Raw genomic sequence first — 13389 nt, forward strand, 5'->3', positions numbered from 1 at the left:
TCGGCGACCCCGGGTGTTTGCACTGCAGACGGGCGGTGGTGGTGATGGTTGCTGTGGTGCTACCAGCGGTTGGCATCGCTGTGTTGGGTTGGAGTGGTTGGGGGACTGTGGCTGGTATCTGTGCGCTTGTGGAGTTGTAGGGGCTGGCTGGCGTTGGCTTGCCGGCTGGTTTGGGGGCTGACGTGGTGGACATATACACAGAGCATACCCAGCTAGAGAAAGAAGTGGTACCATGTCCATGAGCAAAAAAGTTTTGTTTTCAAGAAGTGAGGAAGACGGTTTTTACATTTGGTGCTAATAAACAAGCTCTAGGGAATAGGGACACACAGTACTGTTATGACATTATCACAAAGTACGTTTTGCATAATCGGGAGGCCGTATCCTCAACTGCATATTATATTTTCTGCTTGTAAATTTACAGATTTAATCAGGTAAAATGTTTCCTTTTCTGTAATATTACAATTGAATTGTCATCATTCTTTATTCTGACGTTAAAGCTTTGGTAAATTAGGTAACCTGAAGTTGCTCGCTTCATGAGCACTTTCACTTTTTCTAAACTGCACAGCTGTTTTGTATCCAAGATTATCCATCTTTATTGGCAGCCAAGGGGTGTTCTGATCCGATTTGACTGGATAATCCTCAGACGCAAAAATGTTAGTCTGTCAGATCTACTGTCAAATTTGGATTTGCAAATTTGTCAGTATACCAAATCAGACAAAACAGCAGTGTCACTCACACACACACACACACACATACACCACAAAGATGCATATGTTTAGGAGCTATTGGCCATTGTTTGCTGTTTAAGTGCCATTAAAGGTTGACAAGTGAGAAATGCGGTGATTTTTGAGAACAAAGTGAAGAGTGTCTTTTGCTCTTACCTGTGAAATGCGGAGGGCACAGACATGTATACATTCTGCGGTGTGGATCTGAAGATCCGTTACTCAAGCAGACCCCGTTGTTTTTACAGGGGTTGTTCAAACAAGCATCACATTTTTCGCAAAACTTCCCAGAATATTGTTGATGACATCGACAGTAGTAAGCCCGTTCCCATTGGTCCGTTTGACAAACACCATTCCCAGAGCAAAGTGGAACCAGAGGGGAGGACTGACAATCCTGGGTCTTCAACGTCACGTTGAGTCTTAAACCGAGTTTACACAGCTGACTGTCTTTGTCATGCAGAGCTATGAAGTATTGGTGACCAGCTTTGAGCCACTTGCTGTCCATTTGTTGGCTTCTATTTATGTGATGAGGGAAAACAAACTGGTCTTCAGTCAACCCGTTTGCAGAACAGCTCTCGAAGTTGTCCTTAGAGACGTTGAGTAGTTGGATCCCATACAACTTTAGAGTTTCATCGGCATCCATCAACAGCCTGTCGCCATGTTGCAGTTGAAGTGGGCAAATCTGAGAGAAGTGAAGTTCCACACAATCTTCAGTGGTGCCACAAATGTTCTCCACGAGTGTCCAGTTGACTTGGATAGTTTGCTGGTTAGTGTGCCACTCAAGTGCAACTGGTTTGTTGCAATCAGTTTGGCAATGACTATGAACTGTGCAGCTGACAAGGATGGATATCATGTTCAATAGTGATGCCTTCATATTTTCTTCTCGCTTGTGATTCAGACCTTTCAAGTTGTCATCTGCTGAGTGTCACCAAGGCGCCCAAAACCTGGGGGACATACATGTTTGCATTAATAAATTGCACTCACTACAACTTTGAAGAATTGCCATTTTTTTTGGTTTGCTTTTGGGAGTAACACAAAAGATAGCTGGTTGGTAGAAATGACACCGTGTCTGGGTTATGCCGAGACGAGGTCATAACCCAGCCAGGAGAAATTCAAGGTACAACCGCTGCTCTTTTACAATACACACGGACATATTAAGTAGCTACAGAGCTATTTTAAAGCAATGTTAAAAGGATAAAGCCATTGTTTACAAATGTTGGTAAATAAATAACCAGAAAATGTATATTTTGTTGTTTTCTTACTGTACCGAAAATGAACCGAACCGTGATCTCTAAACCGAGGTACGTACCGAACCGAAATTGTTGTGTACCGTTACACCCTTAGTCACTACACAAACTTTCAACCTCATCTGAAGTTAAAAATGCTTTACTTTGAACTTTTGTGATTTGTGGCATTGCGCCTTCAACCTGGAAGAAGTCACTTTGAGTATGAGCTAAGAAGAGTCCTGATGGATTTTTCAAAGAACTACTTTTAATGGTGGACTCGGTGACTACTATTAATGGCAATGGAGGAGACAATGAAACAGTAAGTAATAACAGTAGGGTAGAAATGTGTGAATGATACGTTAGCATTGTTAGCTCGAGTTGTTGTGTGGCTAACTTACTTAGCTTTCTAATGTAAGGCAATACCGTCACCGTCCTACTGCAAAAAAATAATGATTTTCTTAAAAACTACTTTTAATTGGATCAGTGCCTACTGTGTTTGGCAATGGACCAGTTAGTGATATAATCGGTTGGTACGTTCACAATGTCACTGGTAGCGTGGCTCACTTTTACTTAACTGCAGCCGGCTTGAGCCTCCATTGTTTACAAATGTTCAAAGCAGCAGTGAAAGTATGAACATGATGTAAAATGGATAAGTACTGTCAATATACACATGTCCAGGATTTAGCATTGGAGAGATACAGACTCTGTGAAAATGTAACCTTAGTGTTTAATTACAGATCTCGCTACATCATCTGGGGTATTTTGTTGGGGTGAAAGTCACTGAACCTCTTAAGGCCCAAGCTGTTTGTTTACATGCTTTTTTTATTTCTCTTTGCTATTTGGGCTTATTGGACCCTAATTAGAATAAAAACTAAGAATCATGTTTTGATATGATGCACTTAGTCCATAAGTACACAAATGTGTACTTCATGTTTAGTGACATGCTAATTCTTATTTTTACACTTCTTTTTTTTTCCAAATTCCATTGTATGTTATACTCCTCTGACACCACCAAATGACAGTATAAGTGTCCACATAAGTGGCCATAAGACCCCAGTTCAGTAGTGTACACAATTTTGGAAATAAGAGCTAAATGGTGCTGTCCATGCATGTGGCCACTAAGCCTTTAGACCTAATGTCCATAGTGCATGGTAAAAGTTTGAAAGCTAAACAATTTAGAAATTGTTTCCTAATGAATGCTGACTCAGCGTGAGGGGGCATGGTGAGGAGGGGTTCATTTGCATCTAATAACGCCGCCTCTCAAAACGAGCTGTTTTAAAAGGGAGCAAAAAATGTGGTCGGTAAAACAAAATCTATGCACATTTTTCACCAAAGAACCATCATAGGGACGGCTTGGCGAAGTTGGTAGAGTGGCTGTGCCAGCAATCGGATGGTTGCTGGTTACTGAGGTTCAATCCCCACCTTCTACCATCCTAGTCACGTCCATTGTGTCCTTGGGCAAGACACTTCACCCTTGCTCCTGATGGCTGCTCGTTAGCGCCTTGCATGGCAGCTCCCGCAATCAGTGTGTGAATGTATGTGTGAATGGGTGAATGTGGAAATACTGTCAAAGCGCTTTGAGTACCTTGAAGGTAGAAAAGCGCTATACAAGTATAACCCATTTATCATTTATTTATTTATCATTAAATATGATGGAGACTTAAATGAAGTGTTTCAAAAATAGAAAAAAAACATAAAATGACCACTTTGCTAGCAAACATAGAACACTGGAGTCTAAACTTCTGATTTATATAACTGAGGCATTCTTCAAGACATCATTTTTTTGGCAGTTTCATTTTTTTTTGGTAATGTGATTTATGCAACTAAGGTTTTGCTCTAGCTTGTTTAGCTAACTAATTTAGTTATATGAGTAATGTTCCTTAAGGTTCAATTTCAGGTGCTCGGTTTTCCTCGTTTGGACTATTCAACTTGTGGCCCACGTCTTCAGTTCATAAACTTGTAAAAGCCACACATTTCTGCAGCAAACTCTAAAAAAAAACACTACAGTGCTGTCATAGAGATGATCTTTGACTTGATGTTTTGCAGAAAGTCCTTCAAAGCAGTAGAGCGCTTCTGTAACTGACAAAATAAATAGACCAAAATTAAATGTCTAGTGTAGAGAACGCTGGTTCTCAGTAATATAGAAAATAGGATTACTAGAGAAGGGAGAAGTGCCCCCACCCACCCGTCCCTCCCTGACCTATAGGACACCTCCCTGGTGAGGTGTTCTGGGCATGTCAACCAGGAGGAGCCTGAGGGGAAGAACTAGGACAGGTTGGAGGGACATCTGGTCTGGCAAAGACAATGAAACTAAGGGAGGCAGCCAAAGACAAGGAAGTCTGGGCATACCCGTTTGCACTGCTGTCACCAGATAACCGGAAGACAATGTGTGGATCTTTGTTTATCATCCAGAGCTCACCTAAAGTAGAGCCACAGTTTGTTTTTCAATTCCCGACGGAATAAAAAAAAAAAAAACTCTGTTTACAATCATGTTAAGTCGACATTTTATTGAGTCCCGAGTGGTCTTTAATTGACCACTCAACACATACCCAATTTACAAAGCCCTTTTGGTTGTTCAAACCATTAATGAACTGGTGAGTCATGTTATCCGCAACTCTTTCACACAAAAATCAGTACATCAGAAAATGATGGATGGACCGAGTTATTCTTAATACATTTCCACACAAGAACAAGGAAGGAGAAATGAGTCTTAGGTGTTAAACTACATACTGTTTTGAAATATACTTTCATACAAGCTCTGATATATATATAGATACACTACAGGCCAAACGTTTGGACACACCTTCACCTCATTCAATGTGTTTTCTTGATTTTCATGACTGTTTACATTGTAGATTGTCACTGAAGGCATCACAACTATGAATGAACACATGTGGAGTTATGTACAGTACTTGACAAAACAAGGTGAAATAACTGAAAACATGTTTTATCTGCTAGTTTCTTCCAAATAGCCACCCTTTGCTCTGATTGCTGATTTGCACACTCTTGGCATTCTCTCGATGAGCTTCAAGCACACCTGTGAAGTGAAAACCATTTCAGGTGACTACCTCTTGAAGCTCATCGAGAGAATGCCAAGAGTGTGCAAAAAAGTAATAAATGCAAAGGGTGGCTATTTTGAAGGAACTAGAATATATAACATGTTTTCAGTTATTTCATCTTTTTGTGTTAAGTACGTAACTCCACATGTGTTCATTCATAGTTTTTTTTTTTTTTTTTTTTTTTTAATTTTTATATATTTGCACATTGTTTTTCTAGCATGCACACATCGCACTGTATGGAATGGCCTCAATCTCGTTACCTTGCGTAATGACAATAAAGCTGATTCTGATTCTGATTCTGATGCCTTCAGTGACAATCTACAATGTAAATAGTCATGACAATAAAGAAAATGCATTGAAATAGAAGGTGTGTCCAAACATTTGGCCTGTACTGTATAAATAACCAATAATAGTCATTCTATAAAAATGCATCTTTAATATAATTTGTTTGTAGGATTGCACAACAACCATTGTTTTGATTAGTTTAGTAATGCACAATGCTACCTCCCATTAGACTGCAATTTACACATGTTAAACTCTTGACTAACTATCATTAAAATGACCCTACTTAAAAATCATAATTACAGTATCCTAGTTACAAGGGTAAACTTGTTGAATATTCAGTGTAATAAACTGAAAGCTCAGCAGCTCAATTAAAAGACTAAAAAAAGATGTACTAATCAAACAGAAAAAAATATGGATCAGAAGTATAAAATGGATTATAAATACAAATACTGAGTACTCTGTAAGAAATACAGTATCATTGTTTTTTTTCTTCTCATGTCTGTGTGGCAAGGTTCAAACTAGCGCTGCACAAAATCTGTTGTTATTTTTGACCAAAGCTAGCAGGTTGGTGCTAAAGTTAAAGTACCAATGATTGTCACACACACACTAGGTGTGGTGACATTTGTCCTCTGCATTTGACCCATCCCCTTGTTCACCTACTGGGAGGTGAGGGGAGCAGTGAGCAGCAGCAGTGGCCGCGCCCGGTAATCATTTTGGGTGATTTAACCCCCAATTCCAACCCTTGATGCTGAGTGCCAAGCAGGGAGGTAATGGGTCCCATTTGTATAGTCTTTGGTATGACTCGGCCGGGGTTTGAACTCACAACCTACCGATCTTTGGACGGACACTCTAACCACTAGGCCACTGAGTAGGGGACATTGGGTTGCATGGCAATGACAAGTTAAACTTAATACAGCTCGGCTTTAAACAAAATAACAACACAAAAATATAGCAAAAGCGGTCAAAGTGCACAACAACACTGAGGATTCCAGGGTTTCATGCAGAGTTGTCATTGTCTGAGCGTATGCAGGCTGCTGTCCACCAAGTGTGTCCCAGCAGCCTCAGCCTTTCTCAGCCTTTCTGCTGAGAGTGACAGAGCCAAAATATAAATAAAATATTCTGTCCCGCTGCTGCCTAAACCGCACTCTCTGGCAGGGGAGATGCGTTGAAGAGGACTACACAGTCTTTTCACCCTCGGGCCATTTTCATATGTGTGCTCAACTTAAAGTAAAAATTCTCAATGCCTTGCAGAATGTGGAACAGCAGGGTAAAAAAGAAACACAGCGCGGGATGATATTAAGTGCTGTCAAACGTCACACTTTTGCATTGTTGTTAATCACGGTTAATCACTGAAAATTGCTTGCGTGCATAATTAACTTTAAAAAAGAGCTGCAATTTTTTCAAACTATTCAAATTTTATTTTCAGAATATCATGTAGGAACATTTTTTAAATGTTTCACTTCAATACACATAATTCATTTGCTCAAAACTTGGTAAGCGTTTTATTTAAAGTCCCGTCAGGCTTTATTTTATATCTTCTGGTCTCCTGTATATATATATATATATATATATATATATATATATATATATATATATATATGTATATATATATATATATATATATATATATATATATATATATATATATATATATATATATATATATATACATATATATATATAGTCGTGGTCAAAAGTTGACATACACGTTTAAAGAACATAATGTCATGGCGGTCTTGAGTTTCCAATAATTTCTACAACTCTTATTTTTTTGTGATAGAGTGATGGTAGTACCATTGGCGTTGTTAGGCCTATTTTAGGGGGGCTCAAGCCCCCCTAAAATATTCTTAAGCCCCCCTAAATAATTTGGTGTTTTTTTGGTTTTTTGGTTTTTTTACACATACATGCCAACATATTCATTATAAAGTGGCCCAAATATGAGTTTAAATAAATAATCATATAACCTGTTATTATTCACTCAGTTTCCCCTCACTTCGCCCCTTTAGTGCGTTGGTATCCAATCCATTCCGCTTGTTCATATAGAAAATGCCCACATCACTCAAATTCCAGTCCGCATTTTCTCTGCGACGTTGCTTGCGGTCCTGCAGTTGGACGAAGCACATTATCTTCCTTTACACTGAGTGAAGCTGCACAAAACCTTGTGTGTGCAATTGTAAATAATTTATTTTTTAAGTTTTGTGTTTCTTGTAGAATCTATATAAAGTAATATACATTAGCCTATTGTTAAAATAATGAAAAAAACATAATTAAATATATTTGTTTTATTGCATTTACATTAATAGCTGTTGTATTATTATAGGATGGCTTGTTAAACATTTCATAGGATTTTCAGAGGGAGGAAAAACCAAGACATTTAATATATAATGTAAAATGAATAAATACATAAAAAGAAAAAGAAAAAAAATGGTTAAAAGCCATCGTCCCGGGGAGCATTTCATTTCGTCCCGTGCATTTTTTTTTAATAATTATAATAACAATGAATAATTTCTAAGTCTTTGTTAGCCGTTTGTGAAGTTTTGTGCTCGTGCGTAACGTTCGCTCGCATACTGTGCATCTCCTGGGGGCTAAGCCCCCCCTGTCTTTAAAAGCTAGTGACGCCCCTGCGTAGCACATACTTGTTTGTCACAAAAAACATTCATGAAGTTTGGTTCTTTTATGAATTTATTATGGATCTACTGAAAATGTGACCCAATCTGCTGGGTCAAAAGTATACATACAGCAATGTTAATATTTGGTTACATGTCCCTTGGCAAGTTTCACTGCAATAAGGCACGGGAGAAGCCCAACGTGTGTGTAGCGACCTGGCATTGGCGGATGCTCGAGACTTCCAGAGACTAAAGAAAGCCATTCTCGCCAGCCAAGGGTGCAGTCTGCCTGCCAGGGCCCAACATTATCACAACTGGACCTTCCAGCCCACTCAGCCGCCGCAACCGCAGGTAGCCGCACTGCTCCGCATAACACACAGCTGGCTAACGAGCAAAGGCAACCCCCACTCCATAGACCGACTGGTGATAGACCGCTGTATCCGAGCCTTGCCGCCTGATGCCCTAACATATGCCGCACAAGTAAGCCCTCCAACTGTGGAGCAGTTGGTGGCCTTATTAGAGAACCACCAAGTGAGCATGGAAATGCTGAGAGCCACCCGGATGGAAACGGCCAGAGCCACCGGGGAAGAGAGGCTAGGCCGCGACCGCCGAAGAGCGCTCCCGTCCTTACCCCAACCTGGGGGCGCTGCCCCTGAGAGGCCCAGTCGGCCCCCACAGCAGAAATGTTACGTGTGTGGACACCCGGACCACATGTCTTGGGCGTACCCGGAACGCGACCGTGATGTCTCCATGGCCACAGCCCCCAGCTCAGATGCAGGCAAACCATGCCTCCACACGGGGAGTGGACGACGACAACATACCAGCCTTCCAGTAAAGATCAGGGGGACCTATGCACATACATTACTGGACAGTGGGAACGCTGTGACCTTGGTACACGCTGACTTGGCCGCAGGGCCGGCCCGTGGCATAGGCCGTATAGGCAAATGCTAAGGGCGCCGTCCATCAGGGGGCGCCACGCCAGTGCCACAAATGTTGGAGAAAAAAAAGAAAAAAAAAAGAAGTTGGTACTATTATTTCTAAATACAAAAAATAATTCCACGTTAATTAAAATGCAAAGTAAAGCCTATTTAATAGAAATATTATTTGTTACAACATTACGCCCCCCCCCCCCCTCCTCCCCCCGCACGGTGCGCCCCCTCCCTTCCCGTATCATGACTCTTTTTGGACGTCACCACATCAAAAAATCAACATAAGATGCCAAAACTGTCAGGTGCCCAGGGAAGAAAAAAGAGAAAAGAAGAGAAACGAGAAAAGACAGAGGTAGCAGGTAGGTAACGTTAGCCTACATGAAATTATTTGTCTGTTACAGAATGTGATAGTAACCTGGCTTTTTAGCATTAAGCTAATGTTACATGATTCGGCAATTGCTAATCAATAAATAGCTAGTTCTGTTTTAACGTCGGGTTAATATTGTGGAGGGGGCTAAATTGTTATGGAAAATAATAATGTAACGTTAGGTAATTACAGTACTCCCACCTTACATTTCTCAGGGACATTTCTTTCTTTCTTTAGTTTATTTCGAACATGAACACACTTACATCATAATACATCACACAATTTCATATCATTTCATTTTACATCATGCCCGAAAAGGAGTAGGAAGAAGCAAAGTTTATTTAATCCTACCCCTTTCCCACTTCAAAGCGTTTACAAATATATAGAATCATTTACTGACCTTTTTATATAATAAAATAACATCTATGAATTAGTATACAACAGCTTTGTAATATGTAATTAATTAATTCAGTCATTATTAACATACTGAGATGAAGAATATCTTATTTTCAATAAGGTTGAAAGTATTTCTCATAATTCTTCTTCTTTGTACTCTGTAAGCACTATTATTTTGAACAACCTCTTAAACTGGATCATATCAGTACAATTTTTAACTTTTTTACTTAATCCATTCCATAATTTAATTCCACATACTGATATGCTAAAAGTTCTAAGTGTTGTACGTGCATATAAATGTTTGTATTAGATCTTTTAAGCAGGTGTTTTTTGTTTACATTGTTATTGCCTTCTGGTTAGCTAATGTTTGCCCTGCAGGTAATCGTCACTTTTCCACCCCTTTATATATTAGGTATAGTTGTAAGTAAAAAAAAAAGGTCAAAGACAAAGCTATTCGGGTTCTTGTGAGTATATACACTTCACTGCCGATGTGGGGGGGCGCCACCTAAAATCTTGCCTAGGGCGCCAGATTGGTTAGGGCCGGGCCTGCTTGGCCGGACCCCTCAGCAAAGACACCGTTCCAGTGACGTGCGTACATGCAGATGTCCGCCAGTATCCGGTGAGCCACATACACATTCAGACACCCCGAGGTGAGGCACTGGTACCAGCTGGAGTGGTACCAACCTGCCTGTTCCACTACTTATTGGGTCCGACTGTGTACTCTTTGGCCGTTACTGGATCCCGAGCTACATCCCAGGTGCCATTCGCCGCTACCACAATGGACAAAAAATAACGAGACCGCTTGCGGCCTGCCCCACGTTTAGGCCCTCGTCAGAGGCCCCACTGAGTGACAGCCCGACTGAAGAGGATCGACGGGAGAGCAGGAAGGAGGAGAAGGCAGAAGAAGAAGAAGACCCCTTTGTGGAGTTCCATGTGCCAGAAGAGAGCAGCAACCCTAAAACGGGCGAGTTTGCCACTGCCCAGTGGAATGACCAGAACCTCAGCTGGGTCCGCCAGCAAGTCATGGAAATTGACGGACAAAAATGTGAAGGGGTGAGTATTTTTTTTATTAATAATGGCCTTCTGTATAGAGGGGTGTTAACTAAGGGCGGGGACATAATTGAGCAACTGCTGGTGCCTAAGTCTCATATCTCCCGAGTGCTTTATCTTGCCCATACTCATCAGCTGGGAGCTCACCTAGGTGTAGAAAAGACATATGACCGCGTAATAACCCACTTCTATTGGCCCGGTGTGAAACGAGCCATAGAAGACTTCTGCAAGGGCTGTCCCGAATGCCAAAAGACTGCACCTAGACCCACATATCAAAACCCCTTGGTACCGCTCCCCATCATCAGCACCCCGTTCTCACGTCTGGCAATGGACATCGTTGGACCACTCCCAAAGTCTGCCAGAGGACATCTCTACATACTGGTAATAGTAGACTATGCCACCTGATATCCGGAGGCTGTACCATGGATGGGAGATATTTATGTTTGTTAATGGACACTTTAAGTTTGATACTTCCACGCCCGGAAAAGGGTGGAGTGCCATCTCCGGGATGGGGAGGAGACCCTGCCCCAAGTGGAGGAGTTCAAGTACCTCGGAGTCTTGTTCACGAGTGAGGGAAGAGTGGATCGTGAGATTGACAGGCGGATCGGTGCGGCATCTTCAGTAATGCGGACGCTGTATCGATCCGTTGTGGTGAAGAAGGAGCTGAGCCGGAAGGCAAAGCTCTCAATTTACCGGTCGATCTACGTTCCCATCCTCACCTATGGTCATGAGCTTTGGGTTATGACCGAAAGGACAAGATCACGGGTACAAGCGGCCGAAATGAGTTTCCTCTGCCGGGTGGCAGGGCTCTCCCTTAGAGATAGGGTGAGAAGCTCTGTCATCCGGGGGGAGCTCAAAGTAAAGCCGCTGCTCCTCCACATCGAGAGGAGCCAGATGAGGTGGTTCGGGCATCTGGTCAGGATGCCACCCGATCGCCTCCCTCGGGAGGTGTTTAGGGCACGTCCGACCGGTAGGAGGCCACGGGGAAGACCCAGGACACGTTGGGAAGACTATGTCTCCCGGCTGGCCTGGGAACGCCTCGGGATCCCCCGGGAGGAGCTGGACGAAGTGGCTGGGGAGAGGGAAGTCTGGGCTTCCCTGCTTAGGCTGCTTCCCCCGCGACCCGACCTCGGATAAGCGGAAGAAGATGGATGGATGGATGGACTTCCACACCCTGCCCTTTCTACAAAGACTTGTGCAATAAATGCCCTTTTCAGCTTTTTGCAAACCCACTCCTGTGTCTTGGTGAGAATCAGGTGCCACAATATATATAAACATATAAGTGTGTATATATATACATATATACATCCGTCTATTTTCTACTGCTTGTATTTATCAAATAATATATCTTGGCTGTTCAAGTGAGTAAACCGAAGTAATTTTTTGTTATTTTGCAGGAACTGCAGGTAATCAGGCACATAAATTAGAATTGTCAAGGGTGCTCGTCTCCCTCTTATTTAAAATGTGTGACAAGGTGAGGCTGATTAGAACGTTTTACCAAACTTGGAGTGTTCTAGATATGTTTTGTTCACTTTTTTTTGCATGCTTGATTAAACACCTTTAGTAATCCCATGAGAGCACAACCTGTGCCAGTGGTTCAAAAAAAGAAGAAAAAAAGAAGCTTGTTCATGCAACACAGATGGCACAACAGCTTCGTTTGTCATTGAAATTTACAGACAAATTAACTGGATGGATGAAGAATTAATGGTGATAAATTTGCTGTGGTGATCCATAAACTAAATGAATGCTTCAACTTGCAGATTTTAAATTCAGGGGAACGATGATAAAAGTAAAAATAAATAAATGGCTTTAAGAAATATTACAGTAGAAACGTAATAACACACTAGTAAGGTTACATTAAAAACAAAAATGTTTGTGAATGCCCTGGCTGGGGACATTACTCAGCTCTGTATACAAGACAAAACTTAAATATAATATAAACCCCTCCGGATTGGCAATCAGTGAGCCTCCTGACTGCCAACAAGAAACAGGCAACATAAGCTAGCCGTTGTTTTTGTTTTTTTTGTGTGAAAAATGTAACTTGGAGCAAGTACAAAGAGGCCTGGGCAGATTAATTGAACGATGAATGAAAAAAATAACTCAACTGCTTTAACAGCAATAGCTGTAATATATTATCATTAAATTAAATTATTATTTATTATAACACTGTAAGGTTGATTATCATATCTATTTTAATTTTAATTTGTAATTAAGACATTTAAAAAAATAAAACAACAGAAAAACATAATAAACAACATAAAAATATATATTTCCATGTTTAATACAATTTAGGATAACCCATACACACAAAACAAAAGTGGTGTACTAAAAGGCGTTATTGAATAAAACCAATCTCAAGTCATAACCCAATGACTAGTTGTATAGTACGTTTGTATTATAGAGGAGCTTGGATCTCTCACTAATATCAATCAAGTCTTTAAGACCATATGACGGGAGGTTTAACATAGCAGCAAGACATTTAATAATAATCAAAAAGCCTTTTATCATTCATTTTGCGCATGCACGGCACATATTTGCAAGTCAGGATAAGTGCTGCAGTGCTCTGGTTTCTCCACAAAGAGAGTAGAGCGAGCGAGTGAGATAGCGGAGGACACAAAGCACATATGTTCTATCACCCCACATCACGACATCTACAAGCTTCAAAAGTAATAGATCAATGCCAAAGGATACACAAAAATGCTGAAAGGTTTGCATGGATGTAAAAAGGTAAATTATTGCCATCATCAAC

The 13389-nt window shown here is 41.0% G+C and overlaps 1 protein-coding gene across 1 annotated transcript in view; it reads right to left on the bottom strand.

Moving 5' to 3' along the window:
- The window catches only part of eys (eyes shut homolog), a 683137-nt gene that overhangs the window by 646244 nt on the left and 23504 nt on the right, over positions 1-13389 (bottom strand). The window contains exon 2 of the mRNA XM_061958758.1: positions 882-1666. Coding sequence (XP_061814742.1) covers positions 882-1596 — 715 coding nt within the window. The 5' untranslated portion in view covers positions 1597-1666. The remainder of the gene's footprint in view (positions 1-881; positions 1667-13389) is intronic.

The sequence above is a fragment of the Nerophis lumbriciformis genome, linkage group LG02 (genome assembly GCF_033978685.3).
Source record: "Nerophis lumbriciformis linkage group LG02, RoL_Nlum_v2.1, whole genome shotgun sequence".
Classification (NCBI taxonomy): domain Eukaryota; kingdom Metazoa; phylum Chordata; class Actinopteri; order Syngnathiformes; family Syngnathidae; genus Nerophis; species Nerophis lumbriciformis.